Here is an 18,092-nt window from a genome sequence, read left to right as displayed (position 1 = left end):
CTGTATGTCCTCTTTGTAAAGTGTCTATTCAGGTCCTTTGTCCATTTTTTAATAGGATTGTTTTTTTTTCCTGTGTTAAGTTTTATAAGTTCTTTATAAATTTTGGATATTAACCACTTTTCAGATGTATCATTGGTAAACATGTTCTCCCATTCAATGGGTTTTTTTTTTCATTTTTTTGATGGTTTCCTTTGCTGTGCAAAAACATTTAAATTTTATATAGTCCCACTTGTTTATTTTTTCTTTTGTTTTATTTGCTCAAGGAGGTACATTAGAAAAAATGTTGCTATGAGAAATGTCTGAGATTTTATTACCTATGTTTACCTCCAAGATTTTAATGATTTTTGAGACTAACAAGTACCATATGAATTCACTTATATGTGGAATCTAATGAACAAACCAACAAGTAAAACAGAAACAGGCTGATGGATTCAGAGAACAGACTGACAGCTGTCAGAGGGGAGGCGGTTGGGGGGCTGGGTGAAAAAGGTGAAGGGATTAAGCAAAAAAAAATCTCATAGACACAGACAGTAGTACAGTGATTATCAGAGGGAAAGGAGGGTGAGGACAGGTAGAAGAGGGAAAATAGGGGAGAAACGGTGTTAAAAGGAGACTTGACATGGTAAACACACAATACAATACGGATGATGTCTTATAGAATTGTACATCTGAAACCTATATAATTTCATTAACCAATGTTATGCCAAAAAAACTCAATATAAATAAATAAATAAATAAATAGTGATAGTTTTTCTGGATAGAGTAATCTTGGTTGTAGTTTCTTGCTTTATATCACTTTGAATATTTTTTGTCAATGCATTCTGGCCTGCAAAGTTTCTGTTGAAAAATCTCCTGACAGTCTTATGGGAGCTCTTGTGTAGATAACTAGCTGCTTTTCTCTTGCTGCTTTTAAGATTCTCTTTTGGTCTTTACCTTTTGGCATTTTACTTATGCGGTGTCTTGGTGTTGGCCTCTTTGGGACTTTTTTGTTTGGGACTCTCTGTGCTTCCTGGACTTGTATGTCTATTTCCTTTACTAGGTTAGGGAAGTTTTGTCATTATTTTTTCAAGGAGGTTTTCAATTTCTTGCTCTTTCTCTTATTCTAGCAGCAGTGGTCCCCAACCTTTTTGGCACTGGGGACTAGTTTTGTGGAAGACAATTTTCCACAGACCGGGGGTGGTGGTGAGGAATGTCTTTATAGCCTGCCACCAGATGCCACTTACTTGTCACCTGCCACTCACTGATAGGGTTTTGATATGAGTCTATAAGCAAGTGATTTATTATGATTTTTGTGCAGTCTAGCCTCTCTGCTAGTGATAATTTGCATTTGCAGCCGCTCCCCAGAGCTAGCATCACCACCTCAGCTCCACCTCAGATCATCAGTCATTAGATTCTCATAGGGAGTACACAACCTAGATCTCTTATGTGCACCATTCACAGAAAGGGTTTGAGCTCCTATGAGAATGTATTGCCACCACTGATCTGACTTGAGGTGGAGCTCAGGTGGTAATGCAAGTAATGGGGAACAGCTGTAAATACAGATGAAGAAGCTTCACTCCATTGCCTGCCCCTCACCTCCGGCTGTACAACCTGGTTCTTAACAGGCCACAGACTGCTACTGGTCTGTGCCCAAGGGTTGGGGTTTCCTGTTTTCAGAACCGTCACAATGCAAATGTTGGTGTGTTTGAAGGATCCAGTGGCTCCTTACATTATTTTTATTTTTTTAATTTCTTTTTTTTTCAGTTGTTCTGATTGGGTGTATTTTGCTTCACTATATTCCAAATCACTTTTGTTTCTCAGCTTCATCCACTCTCCTATTGATTCTCTGTAAATTATTCTTCATTTCATTTAGTGTATTCTTCATTCCTGACTGGTTCTTTTTAATAGTTTCCATGTCCCTGTTTATGCTGTTGAAGTTGTAAGTTCATATACTTCTTCCCCTAAATTCATTAAGCAACCTTATAACCAGCGTTTTGAATTCTGCATCTAGTAGATTGCTTGTATCAATTTTGGTTAGTTCTTTTTCTTGAGTTTTGTTTTGTTCTTTCATTTGGGTCATGTGTCTTTGTCTCCTCATTTTGGGAGCTTCCCTGTGTTTATTTCTCTGTATTAGGGAGAGCTGCTACATCTCCCAGGCCTGGTAGAATGGCCTAATATAGTTGGTGTCCTGTAGGGTTTAGTGGAATGGCCTTTTAGTTCACCTGAACAGGGTGCTCCAGGTGTGCTGCCCCCCATGTGGGCCATGTACAACCCCCTGTTGTAGTTGAGCCTTGGTTGCTATTGGTACATCAACAAAAGGGATTTACCTCCAGGCCTATTGGCTACAAGGGCTGGCGGCAACTACTGTGGAGAATCAGCTGTGCATGACCCACCTCCCAAATCAGGACTTACTTCAGTGGAGCTCTGGTACATTTGAGTCTTCCTGTTGTATTTGTCATTTGTGGAGATTGCTGGGTGGTACTTTGAATGATCTGAAGCAGTCTATCAGGTATATGGTTCTGGGGCCTTTCAGGAAGTACAAGTCAAGGTCAGCCACTGCCAGTGTTCTGCTCAGGGCCAGCCAGCATGAGATAGAAGGCGGTGTGCAGATAGCTTCTATGTGTGCTGGGCTAGGAAGTGCTCAGTGGAAGACAAGCTTCGAGCCAAGGTCAGTTGCTACTAGTGCTGGGCCTAGGGTTATTTAGCAAGAAGTATGGGGCATGTTGAGGCCAAATGCTGCTTGTTTAAAGTTTTAGAAGAGTCCTAGAGAGGTTTTAGGAAAATCTGAAACATAAGCCAAGACAGACCATTCGTGTGGAAAAGCCACCGGAAGCAGCTTGGGTTGGCCTGCAGTTGGTGGGGTCAGGTCTCAGGGAATGACCAGGGTGGAATGAACAGAGATAGGTTGATGGAGACTCAGGTTGATAGGTTGATGGAGATATGTTGCCTTCCTGACAGCTCTACTGGGGGAGGGCTTGGAAAAGGAAATATGCCCTCTGCCAGCACTTCTGTCTGGGAAAAAGTTCTCACCCTGATGTCAGACAATTCAGCCCCTCTCCATATGTCCCTGGAGCCTTTCAAGGCTGCTATCTGAGCTGGAGCTCAGAGAGAGTGATTCTGACTAAGTCCATGCAGACCCTTTAAGAGGAAATACCTGGAACTCCAGAAGCCCTCCATCTCACTCAGCCAGAAACCCTGCTGGTTTTTACAGACAGAACTTTACGGGTACTTCTCTTCATTACAGTAGAAACCTGGGGTGGGAACATGATGTGGTGCTGGGATTCTTTGCTGCTCAGGGGTGACCTCCACAGTGGAGATATCTCTTGCAATTTTTATCCACCACCCATGGGTGTGGGACCAGCCCTTTGTGTCTCTGCCCCTCCTACCAGTCTTGATGTGGCTTCTTCTTCATATCCTTAGTTGTATGACTTCTGTTCATCTAGATTTCAGACAGTTTTAAATAATCATTGTTCTATAGTTTAGTTATAATTTTGATATGGTGGTGGAAGGCTGCAAGTACTACTTTTTCCTATGCTGCCATCTTGACCAGAAAACCTAATTTTTTAAAGTCAACTAGATTTTAAACTGATTTTGAACTATTGCTACCATTGAGTGTAACTTTAATTCAGGCCAGTAATCTAAAACAAAAACAACAACAAAAACACATGAGCAAGCATTCAGTCACAATAACCACAAAATATAGACAAATGAGCATATTTTGTGACCACTACCAGCAAAGCAACTCTGAGTACTGCTCAAATAATGGTGGCAATGTTCACACTTTGAGGACTAGCATCAACTATACCAGTACCAGTGACTTAAGCAAGCTGCTTCCTTTATAGTATTGCAACAGCTGGTATAATACTTGCTGATTCATAAACCAGAGCTTTATTTACCAATAAGGGCAAAAGGTTGTAGGAATTTAAAATAATTTTCTATGCTGCTCTTAGTATAAAAGCTTTCCCCAAAATTGTTTTCTTAACCTTCAGAGAATCTTTCCTATGGCAATTATCTGTGTCGCAACTCCCCACTGCCTGGATACATGCTGGTTCAGTATTTTGGAAGAATTAGCCAGGGAGGACTCTTGAGGACTGAGAGGAGAAACTGTTATTATAAACTTTAGCCTTCATATTGGAAAAAATACTCAGAAATTCAAACAAAAATCAAGTTAAGCCAAACTCAAAAATAAACACCACAATCCTTAGAACTAGAAGGTTCATGGTGGTGACATGGTCTTATCACCTTATATTGCCATGATTCAATCATGGTCAACATTAAGTGTAAGCTCCAAATTTTGAAATGCTACATTTCCTTGAGGGAGCTGTAGGTAATTCTTCTACCTGTGGAATGCTTGTGACTCTCAAAAGATTGTATCCTAGAAATTTTAATCTCTGCATTTTTATGTTTTGATTTTCTCATAGTTACTAACCAAGGAATGCTTCTTTCGAGAAGAAAGCTCCAGAGTGGTATCATACAGACTTTCAACAAAGTTTCTAAGGCAGGGAACGTTGACTTCATTTTTAACAGCCTGAAACAGAGATGCATGTTAATATTATATTAAATTATTGACTCTCAAACCCAATTTGAAGAAGTTCTTAAAAATTAAAGTGTAACAACTCACAGCGGCAACTGGAACAAGAATTTCAACAAAAAGTCCAGCCAGGGCATGCTTGATGTCTTTGTCTTTGACCTCCAGGAAATAATGTGCACATTCCTAGAAAGTACAAAAAGAGTTAAAGGTGGAAGCATAGACTGAGATGAGCACATAAAATGTATTTATACAAATTTAAGTAAACAACTCTTACTTCCACCATACATACTAACAAGACATATTCCAAATATATTTAAAAACCACAAATTAAGCATTTATATTAAAATCTACAATGGCCCATTTCCCAAGGCTGGGTTTCTCACTATCCTCTTCCTTTGATCTCAAACACTAAGGTGAAAGGACAAAGCGTCTACCAGCAGCAAGGAGACATTAATCCACTGACTTACTGGTTGATTTGATCAGTCATTAATTTGCAACAAATTTCTATTGACCACCTACTGTGTGTGGGTCCCTGAGTCCCGGACTAAGCCACAAACACAGATTCCCCAAAGAAGGTAAACATGGGAAAAGAGGAAGAAGACCTTATATTAATTTTAGGCCCCGACAGCCCTGGGTACAGAGCTGTTTACTTGCTAACCCTGAATCTGAAGTGTGTTTATTATTCAGACAGTTTCACAAGCAAGTCCGGAAGGCTTCCCTTCCCCACCTTAGACAAGGAAACCTTTGCAGTAGCTCCTCAAGCAAGGATGTATTTGCCTGTGGACTGTTGTCAATGAAAGGATATTTTTGGCTGCCCAGGAATCATCTAGTAGGAGCTGCCCTGTCCAGAGTTCTGCCAGCCCCTTTCCCCTTCCTGGATGGAGGTGGTAACTTACTGTGGCCTTTACTAGGAATTGTTTCCATAAAAGAGTCCAAGGCTAAATGTATTTGGGATGACATGAATATCCATATTAGCTGTTTATTACCACTTATTTCTAGTCAACATTTTGGGCCTATCACCAACAGCACTTACTGAAGTCCCCAGTCCATTCTTTCACACTAAGACCTCAGCCTGAGCTACACACTGATAACAGTGCCTCAGCATAGCGTCACTGATAACAGAATGGAGCTTCATGGTCCCCAGCACTGTGGTCTTTTTCCTACAGTTTTTTTGCAATAATATGTAAATACTCTCTCAACTAGTCATTCAAATACATAGATGCATGAGTTAGTAGGTGAGGAGAATAAAAATAATAATAGTTAGAAGTTAGAAGTTACTGAGAATTCTCAGAACCACCTTCTAAGGTTAGTGTCACGATCACCACTGCAGATAAGGTGAATGAGGCTGGGAGGGGCTAAGCCTGATTTCCCAGGGTCCCAAAGCTAGTAAAGCACTGAAGCTTGAATTCAAACCCAAGCAGTTCTATATACATAGCCTGTATTCTTTTTATTTTTAAACAGGATTTTTTTGGGATGTAGTTAACATACCATGTAACTCACCTATTTAAGTGCACGGTTCAATGGCTTTTCATATATTTATTGTTGTGAAACTATTACCACAATCAAACTTAGAACCTTTTTATTATCCTGCAAAGAAACTTTACCCTCCCTAGCAGTCATCCCCAACCTCCCTACCCACAATCCCTTCCTCCAACTCTACACAACCACTTTCTGTCTCTATGGATTTGCCTATTCTGGATATTTCATATAAATAGAATCATATATATAGCCTTTTGTGTCTGACTTCTTTAACTTAGCATACTATATTCAAGGTTCATCCATATTATAGCATGTAAATATGAATGGTTCATTCCTTTTTAGTAGCTGAATAATATTGCATAGATAGACCATATTTTGTTAACCATTCATTGGTTGATGAATATTTGGCTTATATCTACATTTTTGCTATTATGGAAGTGCTGCTATGTGAACATTTGCATTCATGTTTTTGTGTGGACATATATTTTCATCCCTAGAAGTGCAATTGCTTGATTATATAGTAATTCTAGTTTTAACCATGTGAGGAGCTACCAAATTGTTTTCTAAAGCTGCTGTGCCATTCTACATTCCCATCAGCAGTACACAAGGATTCCAATTTCTCTGCATCCTCTCACCAACACTGTCTTTTTGATTCTAGCTGTCCCAGTTGTATGAAGTGGTACAGTCTGTTATCAAACCCCTATACCTTAGCTCTTTATTTTGTGTACATCTAAACCTGCAATGTGCACAAAGATGTGGGTACACATTATACACGGCAAAATATGGTGTATAAACATTATACAGTATTATTTCACTGGTTATTATACCCGTGGCATGTAATCATTATACCTGTGTATAATGCTCATCCTTATTTTTCCTTCAAAAATTTGGGCAAAAAGTGTGTGTTTTATATATATATATATATACATACATACAGCAAAATACAGTAAGTCTAATTCACAGCAGCATTAAAAAAATCCCTTCAGATACTAAAGTTTTTGTAAACTCTAATAGAGCTGCATATTCTACAGGATCCTCATTAGCAACAACTGTTTTGTTAGCATGTAATACTAAACACCAAGTAATCAACATCTAAACCTGTATGGTTTGGTTAATTTTTAAAAAATGGATTCCTTCTGTTAGTATGAATAGATAGATCTCATTATTATTTAAAGTTCTGATGTCTATGGAGTTTAGCATAGCAAACTAATGCTATCAACTCTAAAAAATAAAAAAATCAGCTACATTTTATATTTTATTTATAGAACATTATGTAGCCAATGGGTAAGAAAATAAATAAATGAGAGAGAGAGAGATTGAGGGAAGGTTAGTAAATAAAACATCCCACTGGTCAGAGTACCCTAAAGATGATGTAAAGTTCAAAATGAAATTATGTGCCTGCAAATTTATTATTTGGTGACAAGGCCTTTTCTGAATTATTATGAGAAAAGTAGGACTTTTTTCTACCTTGACAAGAGAATGGATTTTCACATTTGATTGAGTTACTTTGAGGCAGGGAGTCACTCCAGCTGAGAGCTTCTTGGCCTCAAGGTATTACCTGCATAAACTGAAGTGATGCCTCAAAGTCCTCCACTGGATACATCTTAATCCGAAAGAATTTCATCCCCATTATCAAGCTGATGATGCTTTGAACAACATATGGACTCTGCTCCTTGTGCCGTAATTCTTTGAGCTCCGCCATAAATTTCTTCTTCACAGCATGGAATCTAAGAAAAACACATGCATGAGTTATCAAATAATGGGTAGGAAAGCAACTGTAATGGAGGCTTTCAGCATCTCAGGGTGATGGGGCAACAGGGATAGGGAGGTCCTTGAAATCTAAGTACAGTGACTGCCATTTTGAAAGGATTTGATATTGGGGGTTTGGTAGAGTCTCATCTTCTCCTCTCTTCACTTATTTTGTAAGATGCTCAACATCTCCTTTGGGCTAGGGATAACAGCCAGGGGTATAATCCTCTCCAGACAGTATAGCTCCTAAATAGATCTCCATTAGTTGAGTTCCATTTCCTCAGGCTTAGCAATTTCCAACACACTTGCAGACCCCAAGGGCATGAAACACAGCATGAGCACAGTTGCAAGCATGAGCACAGCATGCCAGGCCAGTCGGTCTGACAAGTGACAGGGAATGACACCCAGAAACACTCCTGCATCCACCTCCAAAGTTTTATTTTCAAGTTTCTTTTGTAGTTTTAGGCTCATGATTGTTAAAGAAAATATTTTAAGGTTAAAGGAGAACCTACTAATGGGAAAATTTAAACCAGCTTTAGAAGACAAGTAAGCTCTCTACAATAGGTATGGGAATTTGCAACTAAATATGCAGTCCTCAAGGAACTTAAGGCATTTGTATTGTTTGAAAGTAAAATAATATGAATAATTAATGATATTAATTACAATATTATCATATCATATAGAATTAAAGGAAGATGATGCAAAGCAGTAGCAGATCTTCAAAGTACCTGGGGCTGACGGAACATACACATAAAAGTTATCCAAACTACTTCTAAAATAGTCAGTTTCACTGCTGGTTAAAAAAGGACAAGGAAGGTGTTTTAAGACTCATTATATTTGGTTTCCTGAGACCATCAGCATGAGGTTCTGCATAAGTTAAAAGGGTCAGTTAGGAGCAAGGTGTGATTGGAGAGGGTAATTATGATGATAGAAGTTAAAGGCCAACCAACAGAATCCCAGAAGTATGGAACACTAGCTCTTGACATGACAAAGCAGAAATTTCAGGATAAATAAAGAGGACAGTAACATATAGCTATGTTTCACTAAAAGGCAGCAAAGGAGTGTATGAATGGTGAGGTGGGTATAAGGGCTTCATGAAAGCTGGCAATTTTCTAGTTCTTGGCTTGGTGGAGGAGGTGACATGGTATTCACTTGGTAACAACTGGTTAAAACTATCTTTTTCTAAACAATGTATAGGTTTTGTCTTTAGGTTTGGTACATATATTTTACAATAAAAGGTTTTAAGAAGATAATGATGCATGAAATATAAATTCTAAACTGCAATACCATCCTTCTTTTCTACTTCTTATAGTAAAAAAATGATGATTCAGAGCTCAAGGCAAAGTTCAGTGAACTTCAAAGAATCACTCATTTAACTCACAGCCATTCCAGTAGGTGCTACTATTGTGCCCTTTTTACATAAGAGGAACTTGTGGCAGATGTTTCATCGTGTGAATAATTCTGGCAGAGCTAGAATTTTAAGCCAAGTGTCTGGCTCTAGAGTTCATGCTGTTACCCTTTGTGTCATAGTATGTCCAGAGCAGTGGTTCCTAAAGTGTGGTCCCCAGATCAGCATCACCTGGGAACTTGTAAGGAACATGTATTCTCTGGCCCAAACCCGACCTCCTGAACAAGAAACTCTGGGGGTGAGTCCAGTCATCCTGTTTAAAAGCCTTATATAGGTGATTTCTGATGTGCTGAAGTTTCTGAAACACTGGTCTGAATCAGGAATGACAATCAAATATATTTGTAAGATGGTGCATATTTGATACAAGTTGTACTCTCACATTTTTATCTTCACAACAATCCACTGAGTCAGGCAGTGAATGCATTTCAATTTTACAAATGAAGAAACAAATCCAGAAGACCAAAGTAATAAAGAAGAGACTCGAACACAGGTCTTCCTGATGCAAATTCCAGGAACTTCCACTATAATCCAGCTGCATAGTTAATGACAGTCCTGAATTATGAAATAAAGCCCCTCCCTATCTAGAACAGTATAAAGGTTAATTGGGAAGATAAAACAATGTATAAACCATGTGAATATTGATAATAATAATAATAAAAATGCAGTGTGTTAGCACATGTCTGGCACTTTGCCTGGATCTGTCTGATCCTTCGGGGAGGTCGAACACCCCAGGCCAGATCACTTTCTCATATTTCCCATTGTCTTTTATGTGAATACTGTACTTAAAGAAGGTAGAGGGCATTGGAGAAAGAAGGGACTCTTTTCACCTGGATAGAGAAGATTTCAGAGGGGATCTGAGTTCGATGGGGGGCAAGCAGAAATGTTTGGGTAGAGATGGAGAGAAGAGGGGAGAAGAAATGGCATGGAAAGCAATGGCAGTGACTTTCAATCAATTATAAAAATTAATAATTCCTAACTGGATTTTTAAAAATCGTATTTTAATTGAACTTATTTCCAGACACTAAAAAAGAAAAAAATATTGATTTAATTTTGAAATGTGAGAGTTTAAAAAAGAAAATTAATCTTATTGGTTAGAGTTATATTAATTTAAAGACCATGTGATACTGAGGTCTTTCCTCAGGGGAAGGAGAAGGCAGGTTATTTGCATAACTCACTATTTCAATATTCTCATGAGCTAGTGGTTAAAAGTCTATTTCTTTCTCATTTAAAAATAAATATGGCTATCTTTTACTTGAAAAAATTCCAAGTGACATAAGCATGTTATTTTAGCATAAAAATAACCCAAAAATCTATTTGTGCTAAAATCTATTTTCTTTTAAAATAATTTTAGGGAAAAATAAATTTCTTTTCAATGACCATGCCTTTAGTTTTTAGAATTGTCTTTAGGCAATACATTAATTTAATGATTACTTAGGCTTTGTTATGCTATGACATTTACATACAAATAACTTTTACTTTAAAATGAATAATACATATTATAAAAATGAGAGTAAGAATATATACACTAAGACATCACACATGGAGAAAGCAGTTTTGAAACCTATGAACCTTAGATGCAATCTTCAGTATTTAAATGACTATACCAAATTTTAACAACAACCACTACCCAAGAAAAAGTCACCTTAAACCACCCAATTTTAACTTAATTGACTTTGAAAAAGTCAACACTATAGAAAAATGTCACTTCAAAGCAAAAATGTTTTCCCTTAAGAATGTGAATTAAGCACATTACTACTAATAAGATTAAAAATAGTGATTTTGCTGAAACTTAAAAACTAAATTAAAAAGACTAAGTATTAAAAACTAAAGTCATAATGAAGAAAATATTTCACATGCATTATCATTGGGAACTAGATGCAAAATCAAAAATTAAAATTGTTACATTAGTCAAGTTTATTTTAAAAAGAAGATAACCACCCTGTACCTGGTAAGTACACATCCTCTTTCTTCAAGAACAAATGAAGCATGACTTTCTAAGGCAATGATAATGTGGTGTGCTCCTGGTGTGCTTATGAGAAGAAAGTAATATGATAATTCATAGTATGACACCAGCTTAAGACTGTATTCTCAATAAAGGCTAACTGTCCATTGATTGTGATGACCAGATATTACTGTGATTAACTATAAGAACCCGTTGGTCAAGCGGTTCTCCTGTGGTGGCAAAATATTGGAGCTTTGTCCAAATTGAGACATTACTCAATTCAGCAGTAGAAAGTAAGACTGCTCTACTACTGCAGAAGGCAGACAAACATCATGAAAATAAAAAAAAGCCACTGTTGGTAAGAAGACTTTGGCTTGGTGGATCATACATCTGACCAAATATGGAAATTCCTACAACCTTAGACTGTTGTTTGGTTATGACACTGTTTCTTAATTCATTCACAGCTAACTCAAAATTGATGTAGTTAAGGACGGTCATTCTATAAGTAACCAATATTGTTATACATAATTAACAAAAAGTAAGAACACAAAATATTATTTTTGGCATGGCACAAATGATTGGATAAAAGAATTATGTTGCAGTAATTACAAAGGAATTACAAAGGAATATGTTGAAATTTTCAGGGTTTGACTAATCACCGAAAATACATACTATAACTCATTTTCTGATCTTTTTCAGGAATGAGGCAGAGATGCATGAATTAATTTGCCAGATAATTTCAGCTTATACTTTCAAAATGCCAATACCTTTATCATTCAGTTGTCAAGGAAATCTCTCCAAAACACATTATTCTTTTTTTTTCTTGATGACTGGTGAACCATAATGATTACAGTGGGCTTTAATAAAAGTACAAAGTTGTCGCCCTAGCTGGCGTAGCTCAGTGGATTGAGCGCGGGCTGGGAACCAAAGTGTCCCAGGTTCGATTCCCAGCCAGGGTACATTCCTGGGTTGTAGGCCATAGACCCCAGCAACCGCACATTGATGTTTCTCTCTCTCCCTCTCTCTCTATCGCCCTCCCTTCCCTCTCTAAAAATAAATAAATAAAATATTTAAAAAAAAAGTACAAAGTTGTCTAATGCAAAATGGCCCAGATAACTGTACTATTTAGTCCTCGTGCATGCATTAGCTGGTCTTTCCTTTCTGTTACTGTCAGTCTTTGAGTTTTATAGTTCTCACTGGCGTGAGTATACCCACCTCTCTTCCCTCTAATTACTCATGTTCCATGTGTTAGACAAAATGAGTGGTCTAGATAAATAGATAAACTGGGTTAGTTAAATCATGCCAAGGAGTTTTGTGGGGGTCTGTCCTGAGTGCTCGCCTATTTTGAGTTGGTAAGATTGCTGAGTAATTTCTGTAAATTTTTTGTTTTGTTTTGCTTTTGGATAAACTGGGTATTTCCATGATACTAAATTAGGAAATTCTATTTCTTGAAGACAAAAATCTCTTCCAGAGGATTGCATTTCACAGAATATGGGCATCACTGTTGCTTTCAGCAGGCCTCTTGCCTTGGGTTCTCATTAGGTCCCTGGCTCACTTTGCCTAACCTAGGCACTTGGGATCTTGCCTGATCTGCCTGAGGGTGGAATAAGATGAAGATGGAAGAATGGGGTATGACATCACTTTTGGAAGAAGTGTGTTATTACTAATAACCTACCACCACTTTGTTCTAGCCTGCTAAGTAGTGTTATGGGGCCAGATAAATTTAGCAATGAGAATTCTCCTCTGACTTGTTTCCATGACAGAGTATGGGACATTTTTAGCTCGGCTGAATTAAGTAAGGTCTACAGAAAAGGGACATTCTAGAAGTCAATTTTCCCACTCATAGATGATATATCATAACCACACACTTGTGGAATATAGAAAACAAAAATTTTTAGTATATGTGCTGCTGAAATGAGCATAACCTAACTTTTAATATTGATTAACATCTTTGGAATATTTGGGCAAAGAGAAAAGTAATTTAATTAGCCCATTTTTTCTATGATGCAGTCATATGAAACTTGTGAACTCTTGGTAGGATATGGCTCAACTGTCAAGTGAAAAAAATAGAGCAAACAAATTGAATAGAGCAAACAAATTGGAGAAAGATTCATACTTGCCTTGGGGAAGCTCTTAGTCAGTTTCAGAGAAGGGCACACATAGCAAAGTAACACCCTTGCTTCCTACAAGCTAGCTTGCCCCCTTCCTGAGAGTAGGTGGGGATGGGCAGAGAGGCACCCTGGTATCTACGGTGAAGGCTCTGAGGGACATTTCCATACTTAGCCTGTGCCAGCACTCCAACGACTTCTGCATACAGGTCCGCCACAATGTGCATGTTGCCAGTGTTTGGGCCAAGGTACCTAAAGGAGATATAATCAGACAGGTTAGGGGTCCCTGGTCATCTAAAACCAGATTTAGTTTTAATCACAAACCTTGACAAAATTCTAAGGTGAGAAATTACTTTACCCTTCTTTGTATTTAAAGTGCTTGAAAGCCAAGTTAATAACGTCATGTATTAAAGTGTCTAATACAGGATGAAGTGGAATCTGGAAAAAAAAAGAGATGGCTCTTAACTTGAGAATATTAAAGATCAAATCAATAAGAGTACTTGTAATAACTATGTATGAACTTCAGCGATCAATAAATACAATTCATATGACCCAGTATTTGAAATTCATAAATAAATAAACCTAGACTTTAAAAACTTAAGAAGTTTTCAGATAAATAAATCTTATCTAAAAATAACATTAAATTAATGACCTACCTGTTTCAAAACTTCTATTAATACTAAGGAAAAAATAAAATCAATGGCGAGGTCCCGTCTTTCCATTAAATAATCCCGTTGCTGTTCATCACTGTAAAATCGAAAATATTCACATTAACTGGCATGAAGATATTGTGAGTGATATACTTCCTCCAAGACTGAGGGCTCATCCCCAGTGGACTGTAAGCCAAACTTGGTATTATGAGATGGCGGTGGTAAATACAGTATTTGCTGAAGCTACTGCTATTACTGGGGTGGTGCAGGGGACAAACACTCAGTCAGAATATTTGACTTCAGATTTTACATTTTCAACCATGTCAACTTGAGGAGCTATTTGTGAGTTTATAAACTCATCCTGTGGGCTTTTCTAAGGTATGTTTCAACCCATTAACTCTATCATCTATAGACTGGATACAAACACCAGACAGGCCTACCATGCAAGTGGTATACAGTGAAAAGATCTTGTGAAAAGAACTAAACCAATGTAAAGACCACAATGAGCAGAACTACAGGGGGGTGAAGAAAGGATTACAATTGCTTTTCCCCCTTGTGCCATTCCTCTTTACCTTTTGTCTCTTGATATTTATGAAAGGAGGAAATAAAAAGTATAAAGAGGTTTTGGAAGAGAGAGGTTGAAAAGCAGATGTGAGAAGAGGTAGAAGAGGCAGAGAGGAGTCATTTGAACTCACTGAAAAGTCAGGGAGCAGGATTAGAAAGATGGAAATGTGAGTCCATGTCCCTTCCCCATCTTCTGCTCATCTAACATACTGAGGGCTAATTGGGAATTGAACAAAGGAAAAAAAAATGAAATGAATGTGAAGTTCCCTAGCACAGAAGCAAGAATAATGGCTAAGATCATGGACTTTGGTGGGGAATTATGCCTCTTCTCTTTACCAATAATGTCCCCATCTATAAATGGGAATAATAATAGCAATTATCTAAGGTTTGCTTGACTATTAAAAAAAATAAAATAGTCCACTCTCCCAAACACATAACTGTTCAATACTTCTATATTAAATAGAAGGAGAAAGGGTGACAGGATTTGGACTTGTTAGGCAAGTATTTTCAAAATAAGTCAAGTAATATTTTAAATATGAAATGTTTTTCCCTTTAGTCCAGAGGAAATGAGCAGAAGGAAAGGTGATATTCAAGATATGAAAAGTGACTTCTGGAGAAGCTCTCTAACAGTCACTAAGCCAAACTGAGGCTGGTGAATGCAAAGGGAAATGTAGGGAAGGGTTGGCACTCCTTCATTCAGGAACATTTAGGAACAGTCCTGGCAGGAGGAGGAGCAGTGAACTGAACAGAACCATCTATCTATCTGAAGTCCTTCAAGACCCATCAGACGAAGGAGCAAATACCACACAGGAAAGAAGAAAACATATGGAAATGCTTTTTAAAAGAAGGCATTCACAAGTATAACCTAGAGATTGTATCATGGAATATGGAAATAAGAAGCTTGACTACCAAGTGGAAGGAAGACTCCCAAAGATGGCCAGCCACAGCAAAGAGAAAATGTTTGTGTTGGATGGCTCATCAGGGTCTTCAAAAAGGGCCAAAGGACCTTGAGAAAGTAGCAGTTCCTGGTAGAAAAAATATTTTTTAAACCTCTATTCTATTTTATTTATAAGCCAATGATGCTTTTAAATACAAGTAAGATATATACTTTTCCAATAACGAATTCAGCTCTATTGCTGGTCTGAGGTCTAACTGCCAGGAGCCAGAGGCATTTGACAAATTTATTTGGCAGTCAAAATGTTGATATTATACTAATCTTAGAAAACATAACCCAAATACACATTCATCACATTTGACTGTTTTCAGTTGTTCGTGCCTCTCCCAAAAGTTCCTCTTCTCTTTTTTCTAGTAAGACAAATTCACATTATTAGCTACATTATGCTCTGGAGACCCTGATTCTTGGCTTTCTCCCAAATACACACAGTTGTTTTAAACTTTCGAATGCTAACTCAAATGCTACTGAGCTGAACTTCACTGTCCTGATTCTGTATTTGATCCTAGCAATTACTTTGATTTCCTGAAAATAATCAATCAGTAACATGATATAAAAAACAATTATTTTTAATTCACAAAGCAATCAACTCATGAAAAATCAATCTAGTTTTAGTAATTAAATTCTAACAAAATTGAGAAATAAAACTAAAGCTCACTTAAGTCAACTCACTAAAAACTGCCCCAATCCCTACCTGCAGGAACATTTTAATAATACCTGTTCATAAGCTAACAGGTAATATAAGACATAATGAAATTATTCCATTAATATAATAATCACACAGTCTGAGTTTTCAGACACAAGAATTGAAATTCTGTCTTTAACATTTGATACATTAAAAAGTATGTATGAGGAAAGGCTGATAATTGGTACACGGTTCCTTTTTGGGGTGATGAAAATGTTCTGGAGTTAGATGGTGATGGTTGCGTGACACTATGAATATACCCAAAACACAGAACTACACACTTTAAAAGGGCAAATTTAATTGTTTGTGAATTGCATTCCAATAAAAATTCCTTCATCAACCAAAAAATTCAAAGTTATTAATTCCTCCCCCAAACAAAATAATAAATTCATGATTAAAAATCACAGAAACTCATGCACATTATAAAATCAAATTACAAACAGATGGATTGTAATTTGGTAAAATTACAAGTCTTCTATTTCAAGAGAAGTCTATATTTTTAAAAAATATTAAGAGTGTCAAAAATGAGAGGGATAAGTCACTTACAAGAAGTAGTTGATGTTTGATTTTCTGAGGGTCAATTTCAGTTTATTGTCTTTGAAAGCATAAAAACATGTGTAACCAATTAGGTAGAGAAAGCTAGTTTCTTTTGAAATAATCCTTTAAAAAAGATACGTGTATTAAACTTTCTTATCTTTTTTACCTTTTTGTGGTGGCTGGATTTCAAACATACGAAATCATATACATTTACCTATATTTGGAGGATGTACATTCACTGGACAGTGTGTGCTTAGGTTTGATGGCTGCCAGAGTACTCATGAGGCAGCAAGTTACACCTTTCCAACCCACACAACAAATAAACAAAATTCTGCTGGAATGGAAGCTAGAGATGCTGGAATCTGACCCCGCCCTTTGCTCATGAAGAGACTGAGTTATAGAGAGGTGGTGAGTTGCCCAAAGTCACATGGCTAAATAGTGGAAGCTCCAAAACCATGGCAAATGTCCAGATCAGCGTCTGTCCATGGTACACTGGCCACTCAAGGTTACTATCAAGGACGAAAACATCCAGGCAGCGTGGTGTGGGGCAGGCAGCAGCTCTCTGCTCTCAGGTAAGAGACTGGAGGTGAGACTGCCCAGAAAAGAAGCAGGCAAAAGGGTAACCTCGGCCCTTTGCAACTCACCCCACCAATGTTGAACTAAGGCCCTGTATGACTTTTCCATCTATGACAGCAGCCAGTGACCAGTACTCCCACTGTGACACTTGCAAACAAGGGGCTCCTGCAGCACCTGCCAGGTATCTGTGAAGAGGCAGGAACACCTAGAAGACTCTTAACTTCCATTTCAATTTATGTTTCTTTCTTTCTTTTTTTTTTAAAGATTTTATTTATTTATTTTTAGAGAGAGAAGGGAGGGAGATAGAGAGAGAGAGAAACATCAATGTGTGGTTGCTGGGGGTCATGGCCTGCAACCCAGGCATGTACCCTGCCTGGGAATCGAACCTGCGACACTTTGGTTCGCAGCCCGCACTCAATCCACTAAGCTATGCCAGCCAGGTCAATTTATGTTTGTTTCTTTTTATTTTTTTAAAGATTTTATTTATTTATTTTTAGAGAGGGAAGGAAGGGAGAAAGAGAGAGAAACATGAATGTGCGGTTGCTGGGGGCTGTGGCCTGCAACCCAGGCATGTGCCCTGACTGGGAATTGAACCTGTGACACTTTGGTTCACAGCCTGCGCTCAATCCACTGAGCTACGCCAGCCAGGGCAATTTAAGTTTCTGAAACAAATGAAAGAAAGAGGGGAGGAAGGGAGAGAGGGAAGGAGAGGAAAAGAAAAATAAATCAAAAGAAAAAATCATAATCCTCAAAATCCTTGCACAAAAGAAATGTACCTTTTTGATTTATTGCTTGTTCTCGGTCTGTATTCATGTGACTCATCTTCGATGCCATTTTGCCTTTTATACCAGTCAAACAATGTGCGCAGAATGGAAGGTAGGCAATACTCAGAGAGGGAGCTCATTGAGCTGATGACCTATAGAGAAAAACAG

At 37.7% G+C, this 18,092-nt stretch overlaps 1 protein-coding gene across 11 annotated transcripts in view; it reads right to left on the bottom strand.

Moving 5' to 3' along the window:
• The window catches only part of FRY (FRY microtubule binding protein), a 541,372-nt gene that overhangs the window by 219,809 nt on the left and 303,471 nt on the right, over nt 1-18,092 (bottom strand). For all 11 annotated transcript variants that reach the window (XM_045844752.1, XM_045844742.1, XM_045844745.1 and 8 more), the window contains 7 exons: nt 17,937-18,076; nt 13,853-13,943; nt 13,555-13,634; nt 13,368-13,448; nt 7,548-7,716; nt 4,601-4,693; nt 4,409-4,507 (listed from right to left, as the gene is read on the bottom strand). In XM_045844752.1, coding sequence (XP_045700708.1) covers nt 4,409-4,507; nt 4,601-4,693; nt 7,548-7,716; nt 13,368-13,448; nt 13,555-13,634; nt 13,853-13,943; nt 17,937-18,076 — 753 coding nt within the window. The remainder of the gene's footprint in view (nt 1-4,408; nt 4,508-4,600; nt 4,694-7,547; nt 7,717-13,367; nt 13,449-13,554; nt 13,635-13,852; nt 13,944-17,936; nt 18,077-18,092) is intronic.

The sequence above is a fragment of the Phyllostomus hastatus genome, unplaced genomic scaffold (assembly GCF_019186645.2).
Source record: "Phyllostomus hastatus isolate PE091 unplaced genomic scaffold, TTU_PhHast_1.1 phas_contig_41, whole genome shotgun sequence".
Lineage (NCBI taxonomy): Eukaryota > Metazoa > Chordata > Mammalia > Chiroptera > Phyllostomidae > Phyllostomus > Phyllostomus hastatus.
The sequence above is the reverse complement of the archived record's forward strand: the minus strand, read 5'-3'. Positions and strand labels throughout refer to the sequence as shown.